Source organism: Geospiza fortis, unplaced genomic scaffold (genome assembly GCF_000277835.1).
Source record: "Geospiza fortis unplaced genomic scaffold, GeoFor_1.0 scaffold424, whole genome shotgun sequence".
Classification (NCBI taxonomy): Eukaryota; Metazoa; Chordata; class Aves; order Passeriformes; family Thraupidae; genus Geospiza; species Geospiza fortis.
In genome coordinates, this window is record NW_005054354.1 from 1,556,000 (window position 1) to 1,577,664 (window position 21,665).

Here is a 21,665-nt window from a genome sequence, read left to right on the forward strand (position 1 = left end):
CAGCACCGTGCCCCGTTCGGGACCCCGCACCCTGCGTGCAGGGAATCCCCCGCGGCTTTCGGCTCCGAACCCCTTTCCTGATCGAGGCCAATAAGAAAGAATGTGCCTCAGTAAGTTCAGTTAATGCTTTATTTCCCGGCTCGCTCCGAGCCGTCTAGACAGCTTCCTAAAGGAGAGTGGGCTGTAGGGCCCGGCTGTTTTGTCCACAGTTCCCGTAATGTAATTACATGTGTATGGTCTCGGAGTGGAAGGATGCAAATAAGGTTGTCTCAGCACATCTGGTGAGCTATTGCTTTTTAAAGCCAGAAGCAGCTCACCAAACTTAAAATCTCTGAGAGAGAAGGGATGGTGGAAAAGAATAAACTATCAGTTATACGTGGAACTCTCTTGAGCTGAAAGTAAAGGGATAATCTCCGGACGAATTACTGTGGAGACAATAGGGCCGGATTCTGGCACTTGGAAGGAAAACCACAGGAAGCAGGAGAGGCTGCAGCACTTGACTCATTTGTGCCCTGAAGTTACCAAGTCTCCCTTCATCCTTTCCCCACCTTTAGTGTTACCGTATAAGTTCTGTCTAATAGCGTTAATACTTTATTTGACGTGGAATTTAGCTTCACAGAACATTTTCAGTGTATGTTGGGATTGACTTTAACAACATAAGCATCTCTGGTAGAACAAAATAACAAAAGTGCCTTGTTACATTTTCTTATCTCAAAAAATGTTGAAGTGCCATTGTAAAAAGCATCACTTCAGAAGTTCTCATGTGCCCGTATTCCCGATTTCCCTGCCCTGGTTCAGCATTTGGGATGTCCCTGGTTATTGTGAACCATAGTGTGTGGTATTGAAGAAATCATGGAAGTTGTCAGTGTCCTCTTAGTAGCATGGGGCATGGCCCACTGAGTGCTTGGCAGGATTAGGATCTTCTAGGATTCAGTTTTGGTCAGAGAAGGAGCAAGTTGTGGCATGAAGTACGGGGGCAGAGAGACCTGGAGCAGACAATAGGGAACATCTTCCTGGGACTCTGCTCTTGCCATTCTTTCTGCTGGAGGAGTGTTCGAGGGCTCGTGGGAGGTGAAGCCCTGAGCTTGGGGGGAGCCACTGAAGCCAGGACTGGTGAAATGGAAAGTCTGTGTGGTGCAGACCTGCCAGCTGTCACATTCTTGGCTGATAAAGAGTAGCATTTGTCTCCATAAACGTGCTGGAGGAATGATGCCTGTGTAGTTTTGGGCAAGGATGAGTTGTTGGTGTGTTGGGGCTCCTTCACTGCCCTCCAATGAGCTCCTTTACTCATCTGCCCCCTCCCACTGGTCTGGGCAGGAACCCTCCCTTTTGGTTCAGTTTGCACCCTACCTTGCAGTCAGAAAGTGGTGGTTTTAGGCAGAAGGGCAATGCAAAAATAGCTCTGTTTGTAGTAATAGCCATGATGGGGTTTTGTCCCCTGGTGAAGAAGCTTCAGGCTTTCCCAAGCAGCACATCCCAGGCTTGTTCTGAGCTGGTTTTGATTGGGCAGACCTTGTAATGTGTGCAAATGGACCTTATGTACATAGTTTGGGGTTGCAATACCAGCTGGAGATGCAAGGTTTGGGTAGGAGTTGGACAAGCTGAATTCAGAGAAATGGGCTAAAGCACTGAGGGCCCCTTGATGTGCACCGAGCCTCAAGGGAGGTATCCCTAATGCAGGCAGCTTGCATCTCCAAGCCAGCTTCCAAAAGCCAGAGTTATTTCTCACGAGTTGTTAAGATGCAGTTTTGCACGTGTGCATTTTTACAGAAGCAATTCAGCAATTTTCTGTAGATGTTGCCGTTGGTTTTGAATTCCACTGGAGAATACGTGCACTGGAAGAGATTTCCTGAAACTGCAATTTTCATTGAAAACATGCTTCCCATAAAAATGAAGTTTATGGAATTCCTGGCATACTTTCCATTACGTTAATTCATAGAGGTAAAAAACACTTAGCATTTCAACAAAAAAAATCTTTGATGACTCCTGCAGGCAAAATGAGTGGAATGTGATATGGATGGAAAATACCCTTATCTGCAGGAAGCAAGTATTGCCCCGTGGATAAAATCAGTAATGCTGAGTATCGTGTTTTTTCAGGAGGACAAAAAATGTTTCACATGTGATTCGGAGGATCCCTTCCACGATACTCTCAATCCCAACAGCCATCGCATTGAAAATGTTGTCACCACGTTCGACCCAAATCGCCTGAAGCTCTGGTGGCAGTCGGAAAATGGTATGTGGCTTGTCCGGAGTAATTTCCGGGGCTGGGAGCTGTTTTCCCTCCTTTTGTTTCAGGGTACCTGTGGGTTTGCTCTTATCTCTGGCCTGGTGATTAGTGCCCTGTGAAGGATCATGCTGTGTGAGGAGCCATGAGTAAAACTAGCTGCCTTTGTGTGCCCTGGAGCGCTCCTTAATCTGTAACAAACCCCCTCGAGTCCTCCAGGAGTGTTGGAAACAGCTGTCCAAGCACTCTGCAAGAGTCCTTTCCTAAAGAGAAGAGTTTCCCACACTGGCCTCAGATTCTCCCTCATATTTGGGCAGCAAGAGCGGAGCAGCCTTCCAGGAGTAAATATCCCTGGGCTTCCCCACGCCGCGGGCTGGAGGCTGTGGAAGGAGGGGGTTTGGGTGCAGAGCTGGCTCTTGCCCTGCCTGCAGTCCTCCAATTTCCTTTTCCCACCCCAGGACAGTAAAGCCAGGGATATCTCTTACCCTAAAAGCTGCCTTCTCCCTCCTGAGCTCCCCGAATTTCTGTACCATTTGCCAAGCAATAAAATGAACTGGCAGAAACAAGCCAGCTCATTAAAAACAAAAATTGCATATTAGTTTGGTGGGGTTTTTGGTTTTTTTCTTTTAATCCTTCCTCCGCCTGTTTTGCTTTTCTGGTTATGCTTTTGGCATGCTTTCATACACAAAACAAGGCAGCAAGGGTTTCTCAAACAGCAGTCCTGAAACCTTAAAGCCAGCTGGACAGGGTGGGATTTCTGCAAATTCATTGGCAGCAGCTGCCTTATTGTATATGAGAAAAAAAGAGGTAATATTTGTAACAGTTTTGCTGCCTGTTAAAGAAAGATTTTCACGATATCCTTTTTAACCATTTAGATCAACTGCTTGCCGCCAGCAGTTCTCTTCCAGCATTTCAGATAATTCATGTTTTTTGCAACAGGCTTGGCAGCATTCACACAAAAAAGTTTCTTAGCTCATAAGGTCATGAAAATGTCCTTCAACAATAAAAAACAAATGATTCTTTCTGTCCAATTCATGTTTTCAGGCATACAGCATAAGGGACCATTGCTGCATGCTTCACAGAAGGTTACAGCTGGTCAAAAATTTAAGTGCCTTATTGTTTTATTATTTTCATTTCTTACCCTTTCTCCTCTCTGTAAATCTTGATTTTATTTTTTATTTCCAACTACAGTATAATTAGTATCCAGCTGCTTCGAGAGCTCTTTTCACAAGGCAAAATAATATTTCTGGCTGATTGTCTTCCTTTCTGTTTAGAGTCCCTGACCACAGGTAGTCATACAGCAGTTTGGAAAACTTTTTTCCTCTCACCATTTTCTTAACCCTTTGGACTGCAAAGCAGGGCTGTGATAGTTGCTTTAGGAGTATGTCAAAACCAGGTTATAAAGGAGCTGTTCTTGTGGACAGGAGAGTCCAGAGTGAGTGAAAAATGGTGGGGAATGGCCTCTACCAGGCATCAGTGAGGCTGGGGGTGTTAGGGCTGCAGAATCTTGTGCTGCTGCTGCTGCCAGAGAGGCTGGGGAGTGGGAGATGTGTGTGGGGTGTGACCACCACACACATCTGGGCTCAGCATCCCCAGCTGGACTGGGGCTTTGGTGCCAGGGCCCAGCTTGTGGTGGTCACAGCCATGCCTCTGTGTCAAATAGCACTGCGGGCTCACACTCTGGCTGTAGCGCGTTCAGTGCTGATCATGCGCAGGAATCCCACATGTGAGACTCTTCAGCAGGTTCTTGGCGTCTCCCCCTCTACCTCAGACACACACTAAACCATCATATTCCTTTTCCACAACAGAACCAAGTGGTAAAGAAAATAATCTCATGTCAACAGAGTGAAGAGCTTTGGCAGAATGTAGGTGAAGAGACTGGCAGGTGTCCTTGTTTGCTGAACACCTTCTTTACTCTGCCCCTGCAGGTTTGGAAAATGTGACTATCCAGCTGGACCTGGAGGCTGAGTTTCATTTCACTCATCTCATTATGACCTTCAAGGTAAGGAAGCCACAGCCTTACCCTGAACCCTAAAACATGAGGAAATGAGAGGTCTCATAGTCCTTCACATCTATGTGATATTTGGGATTTGGGCTTTGTCTGAACTGTTGGGCCTGAATTTTTCAGAGCTGCCAACCATTAACCAGTGCTGAAGTCATGCAGAAAGGCTGGGTTCTGATTTGTGTTTGAACTCCAGTGAGGCTGCAGAAGGAGTCATGCTGAAGCTGGGTTTTGTGTTGGTATGTCTCTGGTGGTTGTATTCTAGAAGATTGTTAGCTAAGTCATATAGTAGCAAGGGTTTTTTTCCTGAAAAAAAATTGGCCATGGTATCAGTTTTCATTTGGCAAATGGAAAGGTCTTCAGGAAGAAGGAACATCTGTACACAAAGTATCTTTGTTTTTTTACAAACAGATGTCTTGGAATGGTAGCTTATGTCCTGTACATCCTAAATGTTCTTCCCATGTGGACAAATTAATCTCTTCATTTTTACGCATCAGCTTTCTAGGACAGCTGGTTCCTCTTTCCTGTGGCATCAACAAGGGTTTCTCCCTGTGACTTAAGGTGGTGGCTGAGGTGGAAGGTGGTCATTTCTACTGAAGCCAGCAGTGAGGGACCCCCAAAAAACCCCTGACACTGCAGCCATGGTACCCCAGTGTCGGGGCTTGGTCTGCTGTCAGGAGGAAGACTGCAGGGGAAAGATAGTTTTAATGATGCCTTGTGGACTTTGTGTGGTAGACAGTTGCGCTGCCTTATTTCTGGGTTGCTAAATTTTTTTGTTGGGTGAGATACTAGTTTCTAAGTTGGGTGATATTTCCAGCCAGGAAGCAGAGAGAAAATTTCTTTCCAGCTGTGACTGAAATGCTTTTGTGCTTGGCTCCGGGAGGTCCTCCACTGAATACATAAAACTAAGGAAGAGATTGTTGGCATTTCTTGGTAGGTACAAGCTAGGGTTAAATAAATATCTGGTTTTCGAAACGCAACACAAAAATGAAAACATCATTTTATTTAGGTCAGAGGGATTAAAAATCCTTTCAAAACTTCATTAGTTTGTTGTTCTAGAGCTGGATACATGTAGGTAAGAAGCACACTGGTTTGGTGAAGCAAATGCAGCCTGCCAGAGTCTGGGCAAGGCCAGCTGGAAGAGGGTCACTGGAGATGGGGGCAGTCAAATGCAGCATGAGGGGATGAAGCTGAACCTCTCCATCTCCATAAGGAACATTTTCTTAAGGCAGCAAAGAGGACAGCTGGCACTGAACGTCAGAGATGCTGCAAAAGGTCATGTGGTCAGGCAAAGAGGGGAAATGCTGGGGCTTCTCTGAGCTTCAGAGGTACCTGCTCAGCAGTAACTTCTGGGTGTCAGAGCTGGATGGGAAGCACTGGCAGTGACCTCCTGCTCCCTACAGTAGGAGAGGAGGCCCATTAGGTCCTCTGTGAAAGATCAGGAAAAGAGGTACAGCAAGGAAGAAGGCTCTGCTGCTTTCCACAAGCTGTGGGAAAAAATCTTTTTGTCTCTGTAAAGCCCTACTTTAACCCCCACTTTTCAGAAAGGGTTTGGAATCAAAAAAACTTACAAGTTTTCTTGTTTAAATGTGTTAAAGCACTTGGCCACTGAGAGCCAACTTTTGAAGATGGGTAGTAGTCTATGGTTTGATGAGTGTTATTTCATGTATCTGCCTCTGAGAAGAAAGTGGAATGTCATCAGAAAAGTATTTCCAATATTTCCACATATGGGAAATAGTTGGTGCAGGGAGAGAGATTAAAATCCAGACATGTGGATTGCTCACACTAATAAGATTTAATGTAAATGCAAATAATAATTAACCAAATGAAGTCTTTTGTTTTTCTTACCGTTAGACATTCCGTCCTGCTGCAATGTTGATTGAAAGATCATCTGACTTTGGACAGACGTGGCACGTTTACAGGTATTTTGCATATGACTGTGAGAGCTCCTTTCCTGGGATTTCAACTGGACCCATGAAGAAAGTGGATGATATAATCTGTGATTCCCGATACTCTGACATTGAACCTTCAACAGAGGGAGAGGTCAGAGACAATTTTTCTAATATGTTAATTGTGTAGACTTTTTCCTTACAAACTGAGATTCTCTTATTTTTGAAGCTGAATCTTTCGTTGTTTGATTTTTCCTCCAGGTAATATATCGTGTTCTAGATCCTGCTTTTCGAATTGAAGATCCATACAGTCCAAGGATTCAGAGTATGTATGCAGTTGCCTTTCAGGCTGATTTGAGAGCATTTCAGCACTTACTTGCTTAGGAAGACCAGTAATCCACTAAGTCAAGCATTATTCCTAATAGCAATTCTGAAGTCATGTGAATATCTCTGTGTATGGCTCCTTTCCCTGACTCAGACAGTGATATGCAGGAAAATAAAGACCAGTGTTGCGAACTAAAGAGATTGCTCTTGCACACTTCTTTGGATCTGGTCCTTTTCTTAATTGATCAGGGATTTATTTTCATTAAAGACCCCCTTTCCACCAAAATACATGCAGTTGCCAAGAGAAACCTTAGAATGTGATCCTATAATTGTACAGTATTCAGAAAGCAAATGAAGAGAGCTACAAAGGTACTTATTTCATTGTACTATTCTACCTAAAATAAATGGAGTCATGTTTTATTTTTCAAAACAAAGTTGTGACTTTGGAACAGTTGGCCATGGTAGCACTGCATGGCTGGACCACTCAGATGTGGTCATAAACCACAACTTGCTGTAGTGTTCGTGCATGGTCATGGCAATGCATGAGAGAGCTGTTGTTCAGTGTGGCTTTAAGAGAAACCTTGTGGGGTTTTTGGCCTGAGGGAACTGCAGTGCTGGCCTTATCCTGACCTCTGATTTAATATGCATTCTCAGGTTGGGTTCATGTCCTTCAGTGTAAAGCTACCTGGAGCAAAAGGAAATATGTGAAGTAGAGGAGTGTCTGCTCGTTGCTATGAGTTTAATGTTGGTTTTTTTCTTTACTCAGCATTTTAAAGGAGAAACTGCTTTCATGGGTTTGAAGTGCTTTGTCAAGCCGAGTTCAAGGCTATAAGAAATTACATAGGATTCACAATATCAAAGTAGACATGTGGGTGGTATTAATTACTGCAATATTGTATTCCCATGGATTATCCCTCAAGAAATTCTTTGTATTTGGTCAGTGATGGGGTGTTACTTCTTTCCACAAAGTGTAACTAATTACATTTCCTAGGAAAGTTGGGCATGTACAAAAGAAGAATTATTTGTCTTTGTTTCCAGCTAAGACTTTGTGCAAAAGTCTCCTAACTCTATTGGGTCTTGGTCCTCTTGGCAGCAGTTTCTTGATATCAAGTCCTTACCCATCTTATATTTTAAAACCCCAAAGAACTAGTGTCTTTTAGGTAGTGCTTTTCGCCTTGCCTTTAACATTTGTGTATGTGCCTGTGCGTGTCTATAGTAAAATAGACCATTATTTTAAATTATGCTTAAACTTACTAATACAGTTATCAACTTGTAGTAAAATAATGTAATTTCTTTTTTTTTTCTTTTAATTTGGGGAGTATGAAGTGATGTGTAGGTGCTGAAATCAAATCTGATCTAATCTGCCCATAGGAAGCATGCTTAGGAAGTCACTCCTGGCTTCCTCCCATTCAAAATATTATCTGGTAAATAATTCCAAAACAGGCTTGCTGGTTAGCTGTTTTGTGTGTGTCCCCTGCAGACCTATTGAAGATCACAAACCTGAGAGTCAAATTTGTCAAGCTGCACACGCTGGGAGACAACCTCTTGGACTCCAGGATGGAGATCCGAGAGAAGTACTACTATGCCATCTACGACATGGTGGTCCGCGGGAACTGCTTCTGCTACGGGCACGCCAGCGAGTGCGCACCCGTGGAGGGCTTGGATGAGGAGGTGGAAGGAATGGTAAATAGTCACACTCTTCTTGTCTCTGCCTCTTTTAAGTGATTTGAACACAAATATAAAGATGACACTCTGTCCCTCACCTCCACACGCTTGATTTTCAAACAGCAAAGCTGTTATAATTATTCCTCCGTGGCAAACACATCTGTCATTATTGGTATTAATCAAACACATATCTCAGATTAGGTGATAATTGTTTTAACATTCCTTTTCTGATTATGTTGCTGAACTGATGAAACTGAAAGGTAGGAATGAAGAAAGGGAGTGTAACCTTATTAGGTCAGAGACCAATGTATGAGCTGACTTGGTTACCTTAAAATTGAAGTGGAATAGAGGCATCAAAGGCTGAAACACTTGTGAATCAAACATAACCTGTGTTTGTATTAGTCGTTACCAGCTGAGAAGTCGAGGTTGTAGCCCTAATAAACACAAGCCCTGAAGGAAAACCCTGATTGCCTCCATGGTATGCTGCTGCACAAGTGCCACATCCCTTCTGGGGTCTGCTTTTCCCCATGCTTTTTGCATGACAAACCATAATAGCACCCTGTTAATGGGTGAGTTATTAACTGGTTGGAGATGTGGGATGGGGTTGTGGGTTGTCCAGGGCTGCAGGATGCCATCAAGCCAGGTACGCTCCACTGCCCTGTGTTTGGATCAGTGTCTCCACTCAAGATTTGCCTTTAGCATCGTGGCTACAGTGCTGGTAGTGCCAGTGGTCTGTGGCAGCAGCTGTCACACAACCACTCTTGGTCTGCTTGGTGCTTGTTCTGTACACAAGGCAGAGGCAAACCTGGGACTGATGGATAAACGCCATCTAAACTGGCTGTTATCTTTGCTCTGAGAACCAAGGCAGGGCTGGAAAGAGGGCACTGGGCTAGTCGCCTGCTGATGTAAATAGATGCATGTTAATAGCGAATTAACAGCTAATAAACAGCTGACTTTTAGTTCCAAGAGGCTTCTGTGATTATTGGAGCAGAACTGCGCTCTCCTTGTTTATTTCTGAAAGCATTTATTCTGGCACTAGTTCCAGTAAGGAAAGAAGGACAAATTTGTGTGAGGACACCTGGGCAGGTGAAGGACATTCCTATGGCCCTTTATGCCTTTTCTAAATGCAGTTACATGGATTAAAGTCTCCAAAAGTATATGTCCATTATATACTAGCTTTATTTTGCATTCATTGTAGAATGGTTTGTGGTTTTTTTCCTTTTTCATTTATAACCAACTCTTTTTTTCATTCTTTTTTTTCCCCTCCTTTTTTTTTCAATTACAGGTTCATGGTCACTGCATGTGCAGACATAATACCAAAGGATTAAACTGTGAGCAGTGCATGGATTTCCACCATGACTTACCCTGGCGCCCTGCTGAAGGTCGCAATAGTAACGCATGCAAAAGTGAGTTGGAGTAAAATGCAGAGCTGGGTGCTGTGAGTGTTACAGGCTGTTATTTGTGTGTAAAATCCTTCATGTTCTTTGGTTGACACTGATGTGTCTTTTCTGCAGAGTTGCACTTCCCCCAGGACTCTTACTCTGCTTTCTGTCTTTGTTCTTTGGTTGACACTGCTGTTTCTTTTCTGCAGAGTTGCACTTCTTGCAGAACTCTTACTCTGCTTTCTGTCTTTGTCACAGAGTGCAACTGCAATGGCCACTCCAGCCAGTGCCACTTTGACATGGCAGTGTACATGACGACAGGGAACACCAGTGGGGGAGTGTGTGACAACTGCCAGCACAACACCATGGGACACAACTGCGAGCAGTGCAAGCCCTTCTACTTCCAGCACCCCGAGAGAGACCTGCGGGACCCTGACGTCTGCGAGCGTAAGTGCAGCCCCACTCCGCAGGGTGGGAATGGCCTTGGGATCCCCAAGAAAAGGTCCCTGTCTTGGAGGTCTTGAGGGAGCCTGGCTGGGTTTTGTTTTCTGTTTGAGAATCTGGGAACTTACCTGGTCCTTGTGTGTCCAACTCACGTCATGTCTAATGCTTGCAAGAGTGACAGTCTTTCTACACAGCAGTTGAGTTTCAGTAATTCAGTGTGAGACTTGGCCTTTCATTTTGTAGCAGTTAATAACACACATGTGATGCTTCCTTCTTAGCTTGCAACTGTGACCCAGCTGGCTCCCAGAATGGTGGGATCTGTGACCGCTACACTGATTTCTCCACCGGCCTCATTGCCGGACAGTGCCGTTGTAAATTATTTGTTGAGGGGGAGCGTTGTGACCTCTGCAAAGAAGGTTTCTATGGCTTGAGTGCCGATGACCCAGCGGGCTGTCAGTGTGAGTAAAAACATATGTTCCTTTGTGTGTGATCAAAAGCTCTTTGAGGGGCTGTTAGTGCCAGGAGAAGTTAGTTTGTGGGATGGATTTTTTTTTTTTCCTTTTTTTCATGTTTTGCCTAGAGGAAGAACATTACTGTAGATTTGATGTAGCTTGGAGTCCACCAGCCCTTAAAATGGAGTTCACCATTCGATCCTTCTGGTTTATTCAGTGGAAATAGCATAATCCTCCTTATTTCTTTTCAGTTATGAGTCTCTAGGCCAGGGAGGTTTTACTGGGATGGGTGGTGGGCAAAGAATGAAATTAATTTCTGTAATGGGGAATTCAGGAGAAAATTTAATGTATATATTTAAGTTGAACACTGTCTAAAATACGACTCCAGCCCTGCTTTTGACCTGCCTATTTGTATTTCCATGTAGCTTGTGCCTGTAATCCTCTGGGTACCCACCCCGGGGGCAATCCTTGTGATCCGGAGACAGGAAACTGCTATTGTAAGCGTCTGGTGACAGGAAAGCAGTGCAATCAATGTCTGGCAAGTAGTTCACCGTAAAATCAATTAAGAGACACTGGTGTGAGGGGGACTGGAGTGTGGGAAGTGTGGAGCAAGGTGCTGGCCACTGTCTCTGACTGCCTGCTAGCCCATGCCTGGCATTAAGGCTGTAGAGGGCACCTTGAGATGTCAGGAGCCATGAAGTGTGCTGTATTTTGGGGAGCTGGGATGCATGTCAAGGCAGACAGGAACATCCAGTCTAATTCCTGGGACCATAAGGAGTGAGAGATTAGGATACCCGTGGTTGCTGTCAAAATGAGGGATCTAGGGCAGTTCTGCTGAAGTCCTTGATGGGGTGAAAGACAAAACGGTCAGGGAAACAGTGTAACCAAAAAAACTGCTTTCTAAACAGGCCATTTTTTTAGGCAGGGATTATTTCACACACATACATTTCGATGTAGTGTTTATGCATGCTGGAGTGTTATAGAAACACACTGTCAGATAGCTGGATGTGTTTGTACAAACACTGAGAAACTCTTATCTAGCAGTGAACTGCATGGAAAAACCAAACAAGTCTGTCTGTCTGTCTATCCAGCAAGCAAGTTGCAGAGTAGCAGCAACCCTACACAAATACCCACTGCCCCATGTGTGGCTCTCTTGCCCTTGAAATGGTCAGCAAGGTGGGAGGAGAGCAGGTAGGGAAGTGCTGTTGGTGCTTGTGGGGGTAGACCCACAGCCAGGGGAGCAGGATCTGTGGGTGGTGGGGCAGTCTGGGACAGCTTGGGCTGAGTGTTTAAAAATGTTCCTTTGGGTGAGATGGAACTAAGTGAGCCCCAGGTGACAGTGCTGGTGATGTTTGCTCCTGCAGCCCGAGCACTGGGGCCTGAGCAATGACATGGACGGATGCCGGCCGTGCGACTGCGACCAGGGCGGAGCGCTGAACAACAAGTGAGTCTCTGCCCAGTCACCCTCCTGTGATCACCCCCTTCACCCAGCTTCATGTTTTTGTAGCCAGAGCATCCAGGGCTCAATGTGCTCTGGGGGAGAATGTTTGATACCCATCTTTCTGCTTCAGAAGGTGGTAGATCTTGATTGCAGCAAGGGGGCAGGGGCATCCATGTCTTTCCTGTGCTGAGCAATCTCTGCTGGTGCCACTGGTGCAAGTGGACATGTAAAGCTGTTTTTGGTGTAGCTCTGCCTTTGTCAGCCAGGGTAGAAGCCAGATGTGGATTAAGCTCTGCCTTGGCTGTAACCTAGGGTATGGTCCATGTCAAAGCTTTGCTCTTACAGGATGAAAGCAGGACTCAGGCATGACATGGACATGGACATGGACAGTGACATGGACATGCTGGTCTTGCTTTGCTCCATTGCTCCCACATCACCGTTTGGCCCATCTGTCTGTGCTAAGACACACCAGTGCTATGGGAAGCACACTAGCTGCACAGTACTGCTCTGTTGCCCTAGTGGTGCTGCATGGAGTAGGATGTGGATCTGGAAGTGCCCACTGGGGAGATGGACATTTTTTAGAGAGAATTGTAAGTTTTGAATATGCATCCATCAGTATCAGCATGGAAAGTCGTAGCTTAGATGCCCTGTCAGTGGGGTGCTGGGTAGTCAGCCTGCTCCTCTGACCAGAGCAGTTCTCTGTGTGCTAGGTATGTGTCTAACTCCTGGCTTGTTAACAGCAGCATGTTCTTTTGCTTTTTTTTTCCCCCTCTCCCCTTCCTTCCACAAACCCTTTGAAATGTCATACTTTTGTCTAAAGCCACGGAAGTTTCCCAAGGGGTTCAGAGAGCTGTTTCCCACTGAAGCCCATGGGACCACACTGGGGGAGTGTGGGATCATCTTGGTGTGTCTCCCATAGGTCATCACAGCCTACAGACGCCCATCTGCATCAGGGACTGCCGTGGGAATGTCCCACGGGCCGTCTCTCCTGTCTGCTCCCGAGTGAATCATTAGCCCTTGGCAGACAGCAGTGTGGATCTTAGGGATTATTTACTCCCCCGTGCTCGCTCCCTGCGCACAGATGGGTTACACCACACAGCTCAGGGCAGCTCCCCCAGCACAGCTGCTTCCAGGGCTTTGGGGTAACAGCCCAGCCGTGGCCCAGCCTGTTTCCCATGCACTGAGCCTGGAGATTGCAAAACCATGTGGGGAGGGGAGGTGCAGCATCCTGGCAGGGGCAGGCAGCAGCTGTGCTCCCCTCCAGCTGCAGGAGCACTGCAGAGCCCAGCTCTGGCTCCTGCCTTGGCTCTCTCACGTCATCAGAGCTCCTCTCCTCAGCTGCTGAATTGCTGCTTCCTGGCTCCCTCTCAGGGTGTGGGATGCTGGGCCTCGCCCAAAATTCATCCCTGTGGTATAACCCAGGTGGTGGAATTATTACCTCCCCAGAGGGGAAGCTTCCCAGCTCCTCTTCTGGGACAGCTAAGGCACTTCTGGCATCTCAAAGTGAACATTTAAGACAATCTCTGCAACTTCAAAACACTTTAAGTTAAAAATTACTCTTTGTCTGGAGGCTCGAGGAGTCTGGAGATTGTTCATGGAAACCAGAGGCATTTACCTTTAGAAAATGTTTCTAAATCCCACTCTAAAGAAAGAGGTGTATTTTGGTGGACCAAAAAACCTTCCTTTTAAGAAATGTGATTGGTTGTGTGCAAAATTGCAATGTGCTCAAGGGTTCTTTATGATGCAGGACAGACTCTCTAGGGACAATAGAACAGCCAAAGGCAGTTTGGGGATAGAGCTGTATTGAGTAAAGAAAATGGCTCATTGTGAAAGAAAGGGAAATCTGTGTGTCACTCTGGACAGACCTTCTGGTGGTGGCCCTGACTGCCCCATGTCACTGGTTGTGTCTGTCCTGCTCTAAAGCAGTCAGGGATGGTTTTCCTCCCTGGGTAGCTGCTGATGGTGACCTGCCTGGATGCTTTGCAGCAAGTGAGAGCAGCTCAGCATCCTGGGGCATGTAGGTCATGCCTGAGACCATACAAACAGATACACTGCCTGTATGGCTTGCAAGCTTGGAGCCCAAGCCTGCCCTCAGCTTCAGGGCAGATGTGCCTGTTGGCTAGGTCTGCTGGCAAGTAAAGCTCCCAGAACTTCTATGTCCCAGGGAACCACTGCATCCATAGCATGAAATCCTGTTGCCATCCAAACAGAGGAAACTACTTGCAAACTGCCTACTGGAAATGTTCCTGGTCCATGCTTACTTGCAGCCTGAGCCTGGATGTTGTTTTGGAGAGTGAGTGTTGGGTAGAGCCAGGTCTGTACCTGTGACTGTGCTGCCGTGTTAGTAGTGCAGAGCTGCAGAGCCCAAGAGCCTCTCCTGTGTGCTGTGTCCTGAAGTGCTTCTCCTCCTGTGTCATTTAAAATGTCATAGCTCCATTGCTGTCTCAGCATAGCCAAGATCTGTTGTGAATTCATTGCTCTTCCATTCTAGCTGCTCAAGTGAATCTGGCCAATGCGAGTGCCGGCCTCACATGTTTGGACGTCAGTGCAACCAGGTGGAGCCTGGCTATTACTTCATTTCACTGGATCATTACATCTACGAGGCAGAGGAAGCCAACTTGGGCCCTGTGAGTAGCAGTTTCAGTGGGCTGGAGTGTCTGGAGAGCTGTGGGAAAGTTGTTTCACCACTTGGCTCTTGGAAGTGTCTTTTATACTCTGCTTGTTTTGCAATTAAAATGTGGAGAACACAAAACTGAAATGTATCAGAACACCATTAACCTGTAGCTTTTCAATCTTAGTATCAATAAATAGTGGAGTAACTGAGGGGGGAGGAATTGTAATTTTTCTTTTTAAGCCTGTTTTTTTGGATCATGACTGTACAGTTAGTTTTCTGTCACCATCCCTCTCTATACCCCACCACATCCACTTCTCCTCTCGTCTCAAGAGAGGTGGGACACAGACACTGGCTCTTCTCTTTAGTGCCACTTCACTGGGAGTGAACAAAGCACACATTTAAGCACATTGCCACTGTCTTTATAGTTTCTGTACATCAGTAACATATATTTTATTAATGACTAAAACCATATTGGTTGTGCAAAAAACTGTTTTTGTAAGTGAGGTTGCCTCTAGCTTGTTCTGCCTGCTGGCATGGTACAATAGGGTGTCTGGCTCTTTCTGTTGCCCATCACACAGCCTTGCTTTCAATTCATTAACAGCAGCTAGGTGATTATATCAATCACTTTTGCCTCCAGCAAGGAGACAGGGAGATGGAAATAATGGTTTCTCTAAAGCCTGCCTACAATCAGGGCACTTGGTGCCCTAATTTATTTATTTTGAGCAAAATGCAGCCACTTTGCAGTTTCAGCCAAGGCAGAGGAGTTTTTGCTTTCATATAACTGCAGAAAGGGAAGGCAGCATAGAGCAGAAGTTGTACCACAGCAGAGGGCACATGAGCTGGCACAGGGGTTTTTGGTGCATTTGTGTCTGCCCAGCTGGAGAGGTGGTACCTGAGGCCCTTCCAAGGTTCAGTGATGGAGAAGCCCAGCACAAAAATCCACCCTGCCAAACAGAGCAAGGGGGTGTGCTGCTAGTTTGCCTTTTGAAACCTTGAGAACAAACAAGTTTTAAAAACACCAATATTGAAAAGCTTTCTCACAAATCTGATGATAGAATAAAACTGTGAATTCCCAGATAGGGGCCCAACACAAGATAAAATGCAGTGCCACAGGGTTGCAGGGATTGACAGGCAGTGCCAAGCGCCTGTGCTCCTACAGCTGCATGCCCTCGCTCACATCCTGCCTGCCATCCTTTCTGGGGAGCTCTGATCTTTGTGCAAAGCCAAAGGCTGGTAACTTACAGCCAGGCTCTATTCAAAGAGTGTGAGAATACATGAGGGGACATCCTGAAGTGACACGTATATATGTAAACGTTTCCTTGCATTTTATCCCTTTCTACTGAAGCAGTTTCCTTAGGAATGTGCAGGATGTTGTTCTATGGAGAGAACTATTTGTGGATACAGATACATTTGAAACAGGAAATTTGAGCATCATGTTTCTATTTTCTGTTACCTTTTTCCTCTTTGCTTTATATAAAAAACAGATAAAAAACCTGACACCTCAGACTGAAAAGGGTGACCATGTGTTGCTTTGGCTAGGAAATATCTGTCAGTGATGAGGATCTCTGTTCTTTAGTGACACTCTGCTCATTAAAGCCACGATCTGCTTTTCCAATGTTATTTTGAGCAGTGCTTTGGTTTGAAACAGCCTTGTGTAGTCAGGGAGCAATTAGCACTCAGGCTTGGGTGGTTAATGGAGCAGTGATGTGCCACTGCAGTAAATCCTACTGCTACAAGTGCAATGTGGAAATCTGTATGGTGAATGAGATGTCATAGCTGGTGCATTAGTTACTCATAGCAAGTTTTTTAATTTAATTCTGCACCAGAGAAATAAATGAAGAGTTGTGCAGTCTTGTTTTATCTCTCTTGCATTTGTAATGTCGTTAAGTGAAAGGGCAATGGTGTGCACACATATGGATTTGAAAGAGAATTGTGTTGTCTGGGATGCCAGCAGTGGATGCTGCAATCCAGAAGTCATCCATCAGCAGAACCCCACACTTCATGTACTCCCATGGGACTTGAAGATTTAATGGATCAGTACTGAAATACCTATTCCCTGTTTTGTAGGGAGTGAACATAATAGAGCGCCAGTACACGCCAGACCGCATGCCATCTTGGACAGGCATAGGATTTGTGAGAGTCCCTGAGGGGGGACACCTGGAATTCCAGATTGACAACATCCCCTACTCCATGGAGTATGATGTTGTGATCCGCTACGAGCCACAGGTGGGTCTGTGAGTATGGGCACTGCTGCCTCCCAGCAGGTGCTGGCTGTCCTGGTGCACAACTGACGTGAGCATGGCACTTTATGGAGTCATCAGGGCTCAAAGAAAGGACAGGTGCTCAGCTAAATGTCTGAGATGTGTGAAAATCCAAAATGATGTTGACTATTGCTAGTACTAATTGCTTTATAGTTTGTTTCACTATTGCATTGTTTCAGCACCTGTTTAATGAGCAAATTAAAAAGTCACAAGTCCCATCAGGGCAGATTAGACTATAAATTTGTTATTGGCCAAATCAGATGGGCGGTGTGCACCTTAGGAAGCAAATTGCCCATCTTGGATGTTGTATGCCTGCAGCCAAGAGTTTGCAAGCAGTTGGCTTTGATAATTCACAGAGTGAAAGGAAAGAGAAAAATCCCTCCATCTCCTTGCCTGTTGGCAGCAATTAACTGCAGTGAATACTCACATACAGGACCCAGAGGTGAGGAGAGAGGAGTCACCAAACCCCCTGGTGATGGCATGATGCAGATGGGGCTGCTGGCACCTGCTCCTTGCTCTCAGCCCACACCTGCAGCTGGTAGATGCCCCATGGATGCTGCAGCTGCAGCCCCATCCTCCCTGAAGCACCGTGACCACCCTGTCTGTGCTCACAATTTTCCTGGCCCGAGCTCTGGATGGCTCCAGTAGTTTATGATTATTAGTTGATACTGATGAGCCTTTTTTTTTTCCCCTAGTTGCCTGATCAGTGGGAAAAAGCTGTGATCACTGTCTCACGCCCAGGCAAGATTCCCACAGGCAGTCGGTGTGGCAACACAGTTCCTGATGATGATAATCAAGTGGTCTCACTGTCACCTGGATCCAGGTTGGTATAACTGGATGGGCAAAAGGGGAGAAAAAATAAAACATTTAAAAATGGAAGTACAATAATGTCATGTTTTCAGTTTGCTGTAACCTCTGTGAAAACAGGTGAAAAATAATTTCCAGTGGGTTATAAAAACCACATTTAGTGGTGTGTCTGTAGACTCAAAGCTTTTAAGTTTATTCTCGTATTCTGATAGGGTTTGTTCACTGAGTAGAGGGAGGGGGAGGTGTTTGCACAGCCTGTGAGTGAACACTGGTTTGACTCTTTACCTTGCTGATAACCTTTTCCGGTTCTGACTTCCACAAGCCTCCAAACCGCCTCTCTCACGTCGCAGCTTTTGTTCTGCTGGGTCTTGGCTGCTTTCTGTTATCTTGATTGCTCTATAGGGGCACCTGAAGTGCTTTATGGTGCCTTTGAAGTAAGGACTGTTTCCTGTTCCTCCTTCAGATACGTTGTTCTCCCGCGGCCCGTGTGCTTCGAGAAGGGGCTGAACTACACCATCCGCCTGGAGCTGCCCCAGTACTCCTCGGTGGACACAGAGACTGAGAACCCCTACACACTCATTGACTCTGTGAGCAGAATTCATTTCAGGGATGCTTTTAAAAGCCTGGAAGTTTGCATCTCCCCTGGCATGTGTCTGTGTAAATTCAAAGTAGTATTTTGCAGTGTTGTTCCTTACAGCTGAAGTCAGATTTCAACTGGACAATGTAATGCAGCATAGGTTTCTTCAAAAGTTCTGCCAAGTATGTGAGCTGTTCTTCTGCTAAGAGGCTTTGAGGTATTTTGCAGGACTGCAGCTAGTCCACAGACCTCTAGTTTCTTTGGGAAGGCTAATGTGTGTCATGTAGGTCATGAAAATCAATGACAGTGTTAATCTTCTTCTTTAGAATGGATAGAATGTGGTAGATTGGGTAAGAATTTGTCAGATACCAGAAGTATTCCACCAAAACTAGAGAAATACTGTCATTTACCTTCCAAATTCTGTCTGGCCGTTTGTTTTTTAACCAAAAAAAGGCTAGAAACTGGGATAATACTGAATTTTAACAATTTTGGTGGAGGCTCTTTATAAGTAGTGACACTTTGTCATTGTAAAATTTTGTAGCTTGTTCTCATGCCATACTGCAAATCGCTGGACATATTCACAGTGGGAGGCTCAGGCGAAGACGTGGTCACGAACAGTGCTTGGGAAACTTTCCAGAGATACCGGTGTTTGGAAAACAGCAGGAGTGTTGTGAAAACTCCCATGACAGATGTCTGCAAGAACATAATATTCAGCATTTCTGCACTACTGCATGAGACTGCATTATGTACGTAACCATCTACTTGTAGGGCAAACCGTGCCTGGGGGCTGGATGGCGCTTGCAGGCAGAGCAGTTTGCATGGGGAAGGCGTGTGCATGGGATGAGGCAGGGGATTCATGCCTGTGCCACAGTGCTCACTTTCTGCAATGTTTTTCTCTGCTCAGCATGCCAGTGTGACCCGCAGGGCTCCCTGAGTTCGGTGTGTGACCCCAATGGAGGACAGTGCCAGTGCCGTCCCAACGTTGTTGGAAGACAATGCGACAGATGTGCCCCTGGCACCTTCGGGTTCGGGCCGAGTGGATGCCGACGTATGTTAAACCCTTGGCTCTGGGCTGTGCTGTGCTTGGGGCCCTGAGCTTATGGCTTGTCATGGGAACTCAGCCCCTCTCCCTCTTTCCTTGCAGCGTGCGAGTGCCATGCTCGAGGCTCTTACAATGCCTTCTGCGACGTGGAGACGGGCCAGTGCCACTGCTTCCCTGGGGTGTACGGGCGGCAGTGCGACCGCTGCCTGCCAAGCTTCTGGGGCTTCCCCAGCTGCCAGCCCTGCCACTGCAATGGCCACGCTGACGACTGCAACCCCTACACCGGGGAGTGCCTCAGCTGCCGGGACCACACAGCCGGACACAACTGTGAGAGGTATGGCACCTGTGCCCTTGCCCTGGCCCTTCTCCTTCCCCACGGCAACGTGGGCACAGCAGCTCAGCTGTTCCTCTCTGGTGCTGGTGATCATACAGGTGTTAAGCCACAGCAAAAGTCCCTGGGCCCAGGGAGTCAGAGAAGCATTTGTAGTCCTGGAGATTGATGGGAGTGGGTATCCCCTCTTCCCTGCCCACAGCCTTGTGTCTGCATAAGTGACCAAGAGCATGCTGCAGGACCCCAGGCCTTTAGCAAGCTATTGCAAGCCTTCTGAGAGGTGTTGCAGTGGCAGGACTGATGTTCAACCTTCAGTGTCCTCCTCCTATGCTGGTATAAACCAGGCAAATTTGTGTCTGTGGACACAGCTGCTAGGAGTGTGAGTGGTAAGGGAGAGCCATAAGGATGTTTCTGCCCTTTGCTCCTTCACAGTGTTACAAAATCTGAGCTTATGTACAGCAAGGCTGCAGTGTGTTTGCCTGCAATCCCTGCATGCTGTGTACTCTGTTGTGCAGGTGCCAGGCTGGCTACTATGGAGACCCCATCCTGGGATCAGGTGACCACTGCCGGCCCTGCCCTTGCCCTGATGGCCCCGAGAGTGGACGCCAGTTTGCCAGTGGCTGTTACCAGGATCCAGTCACACTGCAAGTCGTGTGTGTCTGTAGCGTGGGATACATAGGTACTTGGTGGCACTGTGGAGGGGTGGCTGGTTGGGTTGAACCCCTCAGGGAGAGGATGTGTTCATGCGGGTTGGATGTGACCACAGCACCAGTGGGTTGTTGCAGGGGGTTGCCTCACTTGGAAGGTGCCAAGGGCAGAATGGTTTGTGTGGCTGGTGCCAGCATGACCATGAACCTCATCTGCAGCAGTGAGGGATGACTGGTGCTGAGCAAAGGGTTGACAGGACAGCACTGGAACCGAGGGGATGAGCAGCATGCCTTGGTGCCCTGGGTGGTACCATCCATGCTCTGCACCAAATTACCCTGGTCTCACCAAGTGCTGTCTCTGTTTCTTTAAACACAATCCAGTTAACGCCCCCCCAGTAATGGTCTTTATTGCCTTGCTGGTGACGGGGCTGCGCCAGGGAGCCGTGATGGCCATTCCCAGTGTGCCTGTTTGTTCAAACAGGCAGTCGCTGTGATGAATGTGCGTCTGGCTTCTTTGGGAGCCCTGATGAGGTTGGTGGCGCCTGCCAGCCGTGCCAGTGCAACAACAACATCGACACCACTGACCCAGAGGCCTGCGACAAGAGGAGCGGAGCGTGCATGAAGTGCCTCTATCACACCGAGGGGGAAAACTGCCACCTCTGCAGAGAGGGCTACTATGGGAGTGCCCTGCAGCAGGACTGCAGAAGTGAGTGCGAGACATGGCTGCAGCCCCAGCACCAGCCTTGTCAGGAGCAGCAGTGGGCAGCTAAATGCTTTTTACCTGGGAGCATTTGGGTGGAGGGAAAACCTTATTACTTCCAGCTGGAGCTGCCTGCAGCTGCCCTGTAGCTGGGTGGGGCTTCTGGCTCTTTACCTTTGAGAGGGAGTTCAGAGACAGCATTTACATTTACTGAAAGGAGGGAGGATTTTGCAGGAGGGGGGCTTCTTACCTTCTTGCTAACTGTCTCTGTTTATATCTTCTCCAGAGATAAAGTGGTGGGGGGAGAGTTTGTGGTTTGACAGTGGGAATGAAGGCCGTGACAGGAAGCTGAAATGGGTGGTGGGGAGGCAGACCACCTTTCCTGTGGCATCAGGCACAGCCCAGCAGGACAGGGGTCACCGAGCAGCTGAGCTCGCTGTTGGCCAGTTGACCACTTCAAGCACATCTGCCACCATAGCTGACTGAGGAGAGCTGGGCAGACCTGGGCTTTGGTTCTACAGAGGGAGGAATGGAGAAGAGCAGGGAGGGTTGGGCTGGTTGAATGAGGAGGGCTGGGGCATGAGGAGGGGGACATGAGGAGGGCTGTTGAGCAGTGCTGGGTGTCATTCAGTGTTAAGTCAGCCAGGCCTGGCCATTGGCACTGGGACATGCCAGCATCTGCCCACACCTCTGTGGACTCAGAGAATAAACTAGCTGTGGAGCTGGGGCAGTCTGGTAGTGAGGGGCAGGTTGACACAGAGGTGCCGTGCTCTCTCCCTCACAGAGTGCGTCTGCAACTACCTGGGCACGGTGCGGGAGGACTGTGAGGGCTCGGAGAGCTGCCGCTGTGCGGCGGCCACGGG

At 47.1% G+C, this 21,665-nt stretch overlaps 1 protein-coding gene across 1 annotated transcript in view; it reads left to right on the forward strand.

Annotated features, from left to right (window-relative positions):
• The first annotated feature begins 2,073 nt into the window (after positions 1-2,073).
• Positions 2,074-21,665, forward strand: part of LAMB1 (laminin subunit beta 1) — a 39,112-nt gene continuing 19,520 nt past the window's right edge. The window contains 20 exon segments of the mRNA XM_031059044.1: positions 2,074-2,233; positions 4,153-4,226; positions 6,081-6,269; positions 6,377-6,440; positions 7,920-8,122; positions 9,390-9,510; positions 9,745-9,933; positions 10,209-10,388; positions 10,808-10,920; positions 11,747-11,826; positions 14,315-14,450; positions 16,505-16,663; positions 17,394-17,521; positions 17,969-18,092; positions 18,624-18,828; positions 18,987-19,130; positions 19,227-19,458; positions 19,971-20,134; positions 20,584-20,808; positions 21,587-21,665. The exon segment at positions 21,587-21,665 is cut by the window's right edge and continues 251 nt beyond it. Of these exon segments, the coding sequence (XP_030914904.1) occupies positions 2,074-2,233; positions 4,153-4,226; positions 6,081-6,269; positions 6,377-6,440; positions 7,920-8,122; positions 9,390-9,510; positions 9,745-9,933; positions 10,209-10,388; positions 10,808-10,920; positions 11,747-11,826; positions 14,315-14,450; positions 16,505-16,663; positions 17,394-17,521; positions 17,969-18,092; positions 18,624-18,828; positions 18,987-19,130; positions 19,227-19,458; positions 19,971-20,134; positions 20,584-20,808; positions 21,587-21,665 (2,969 nt within the window).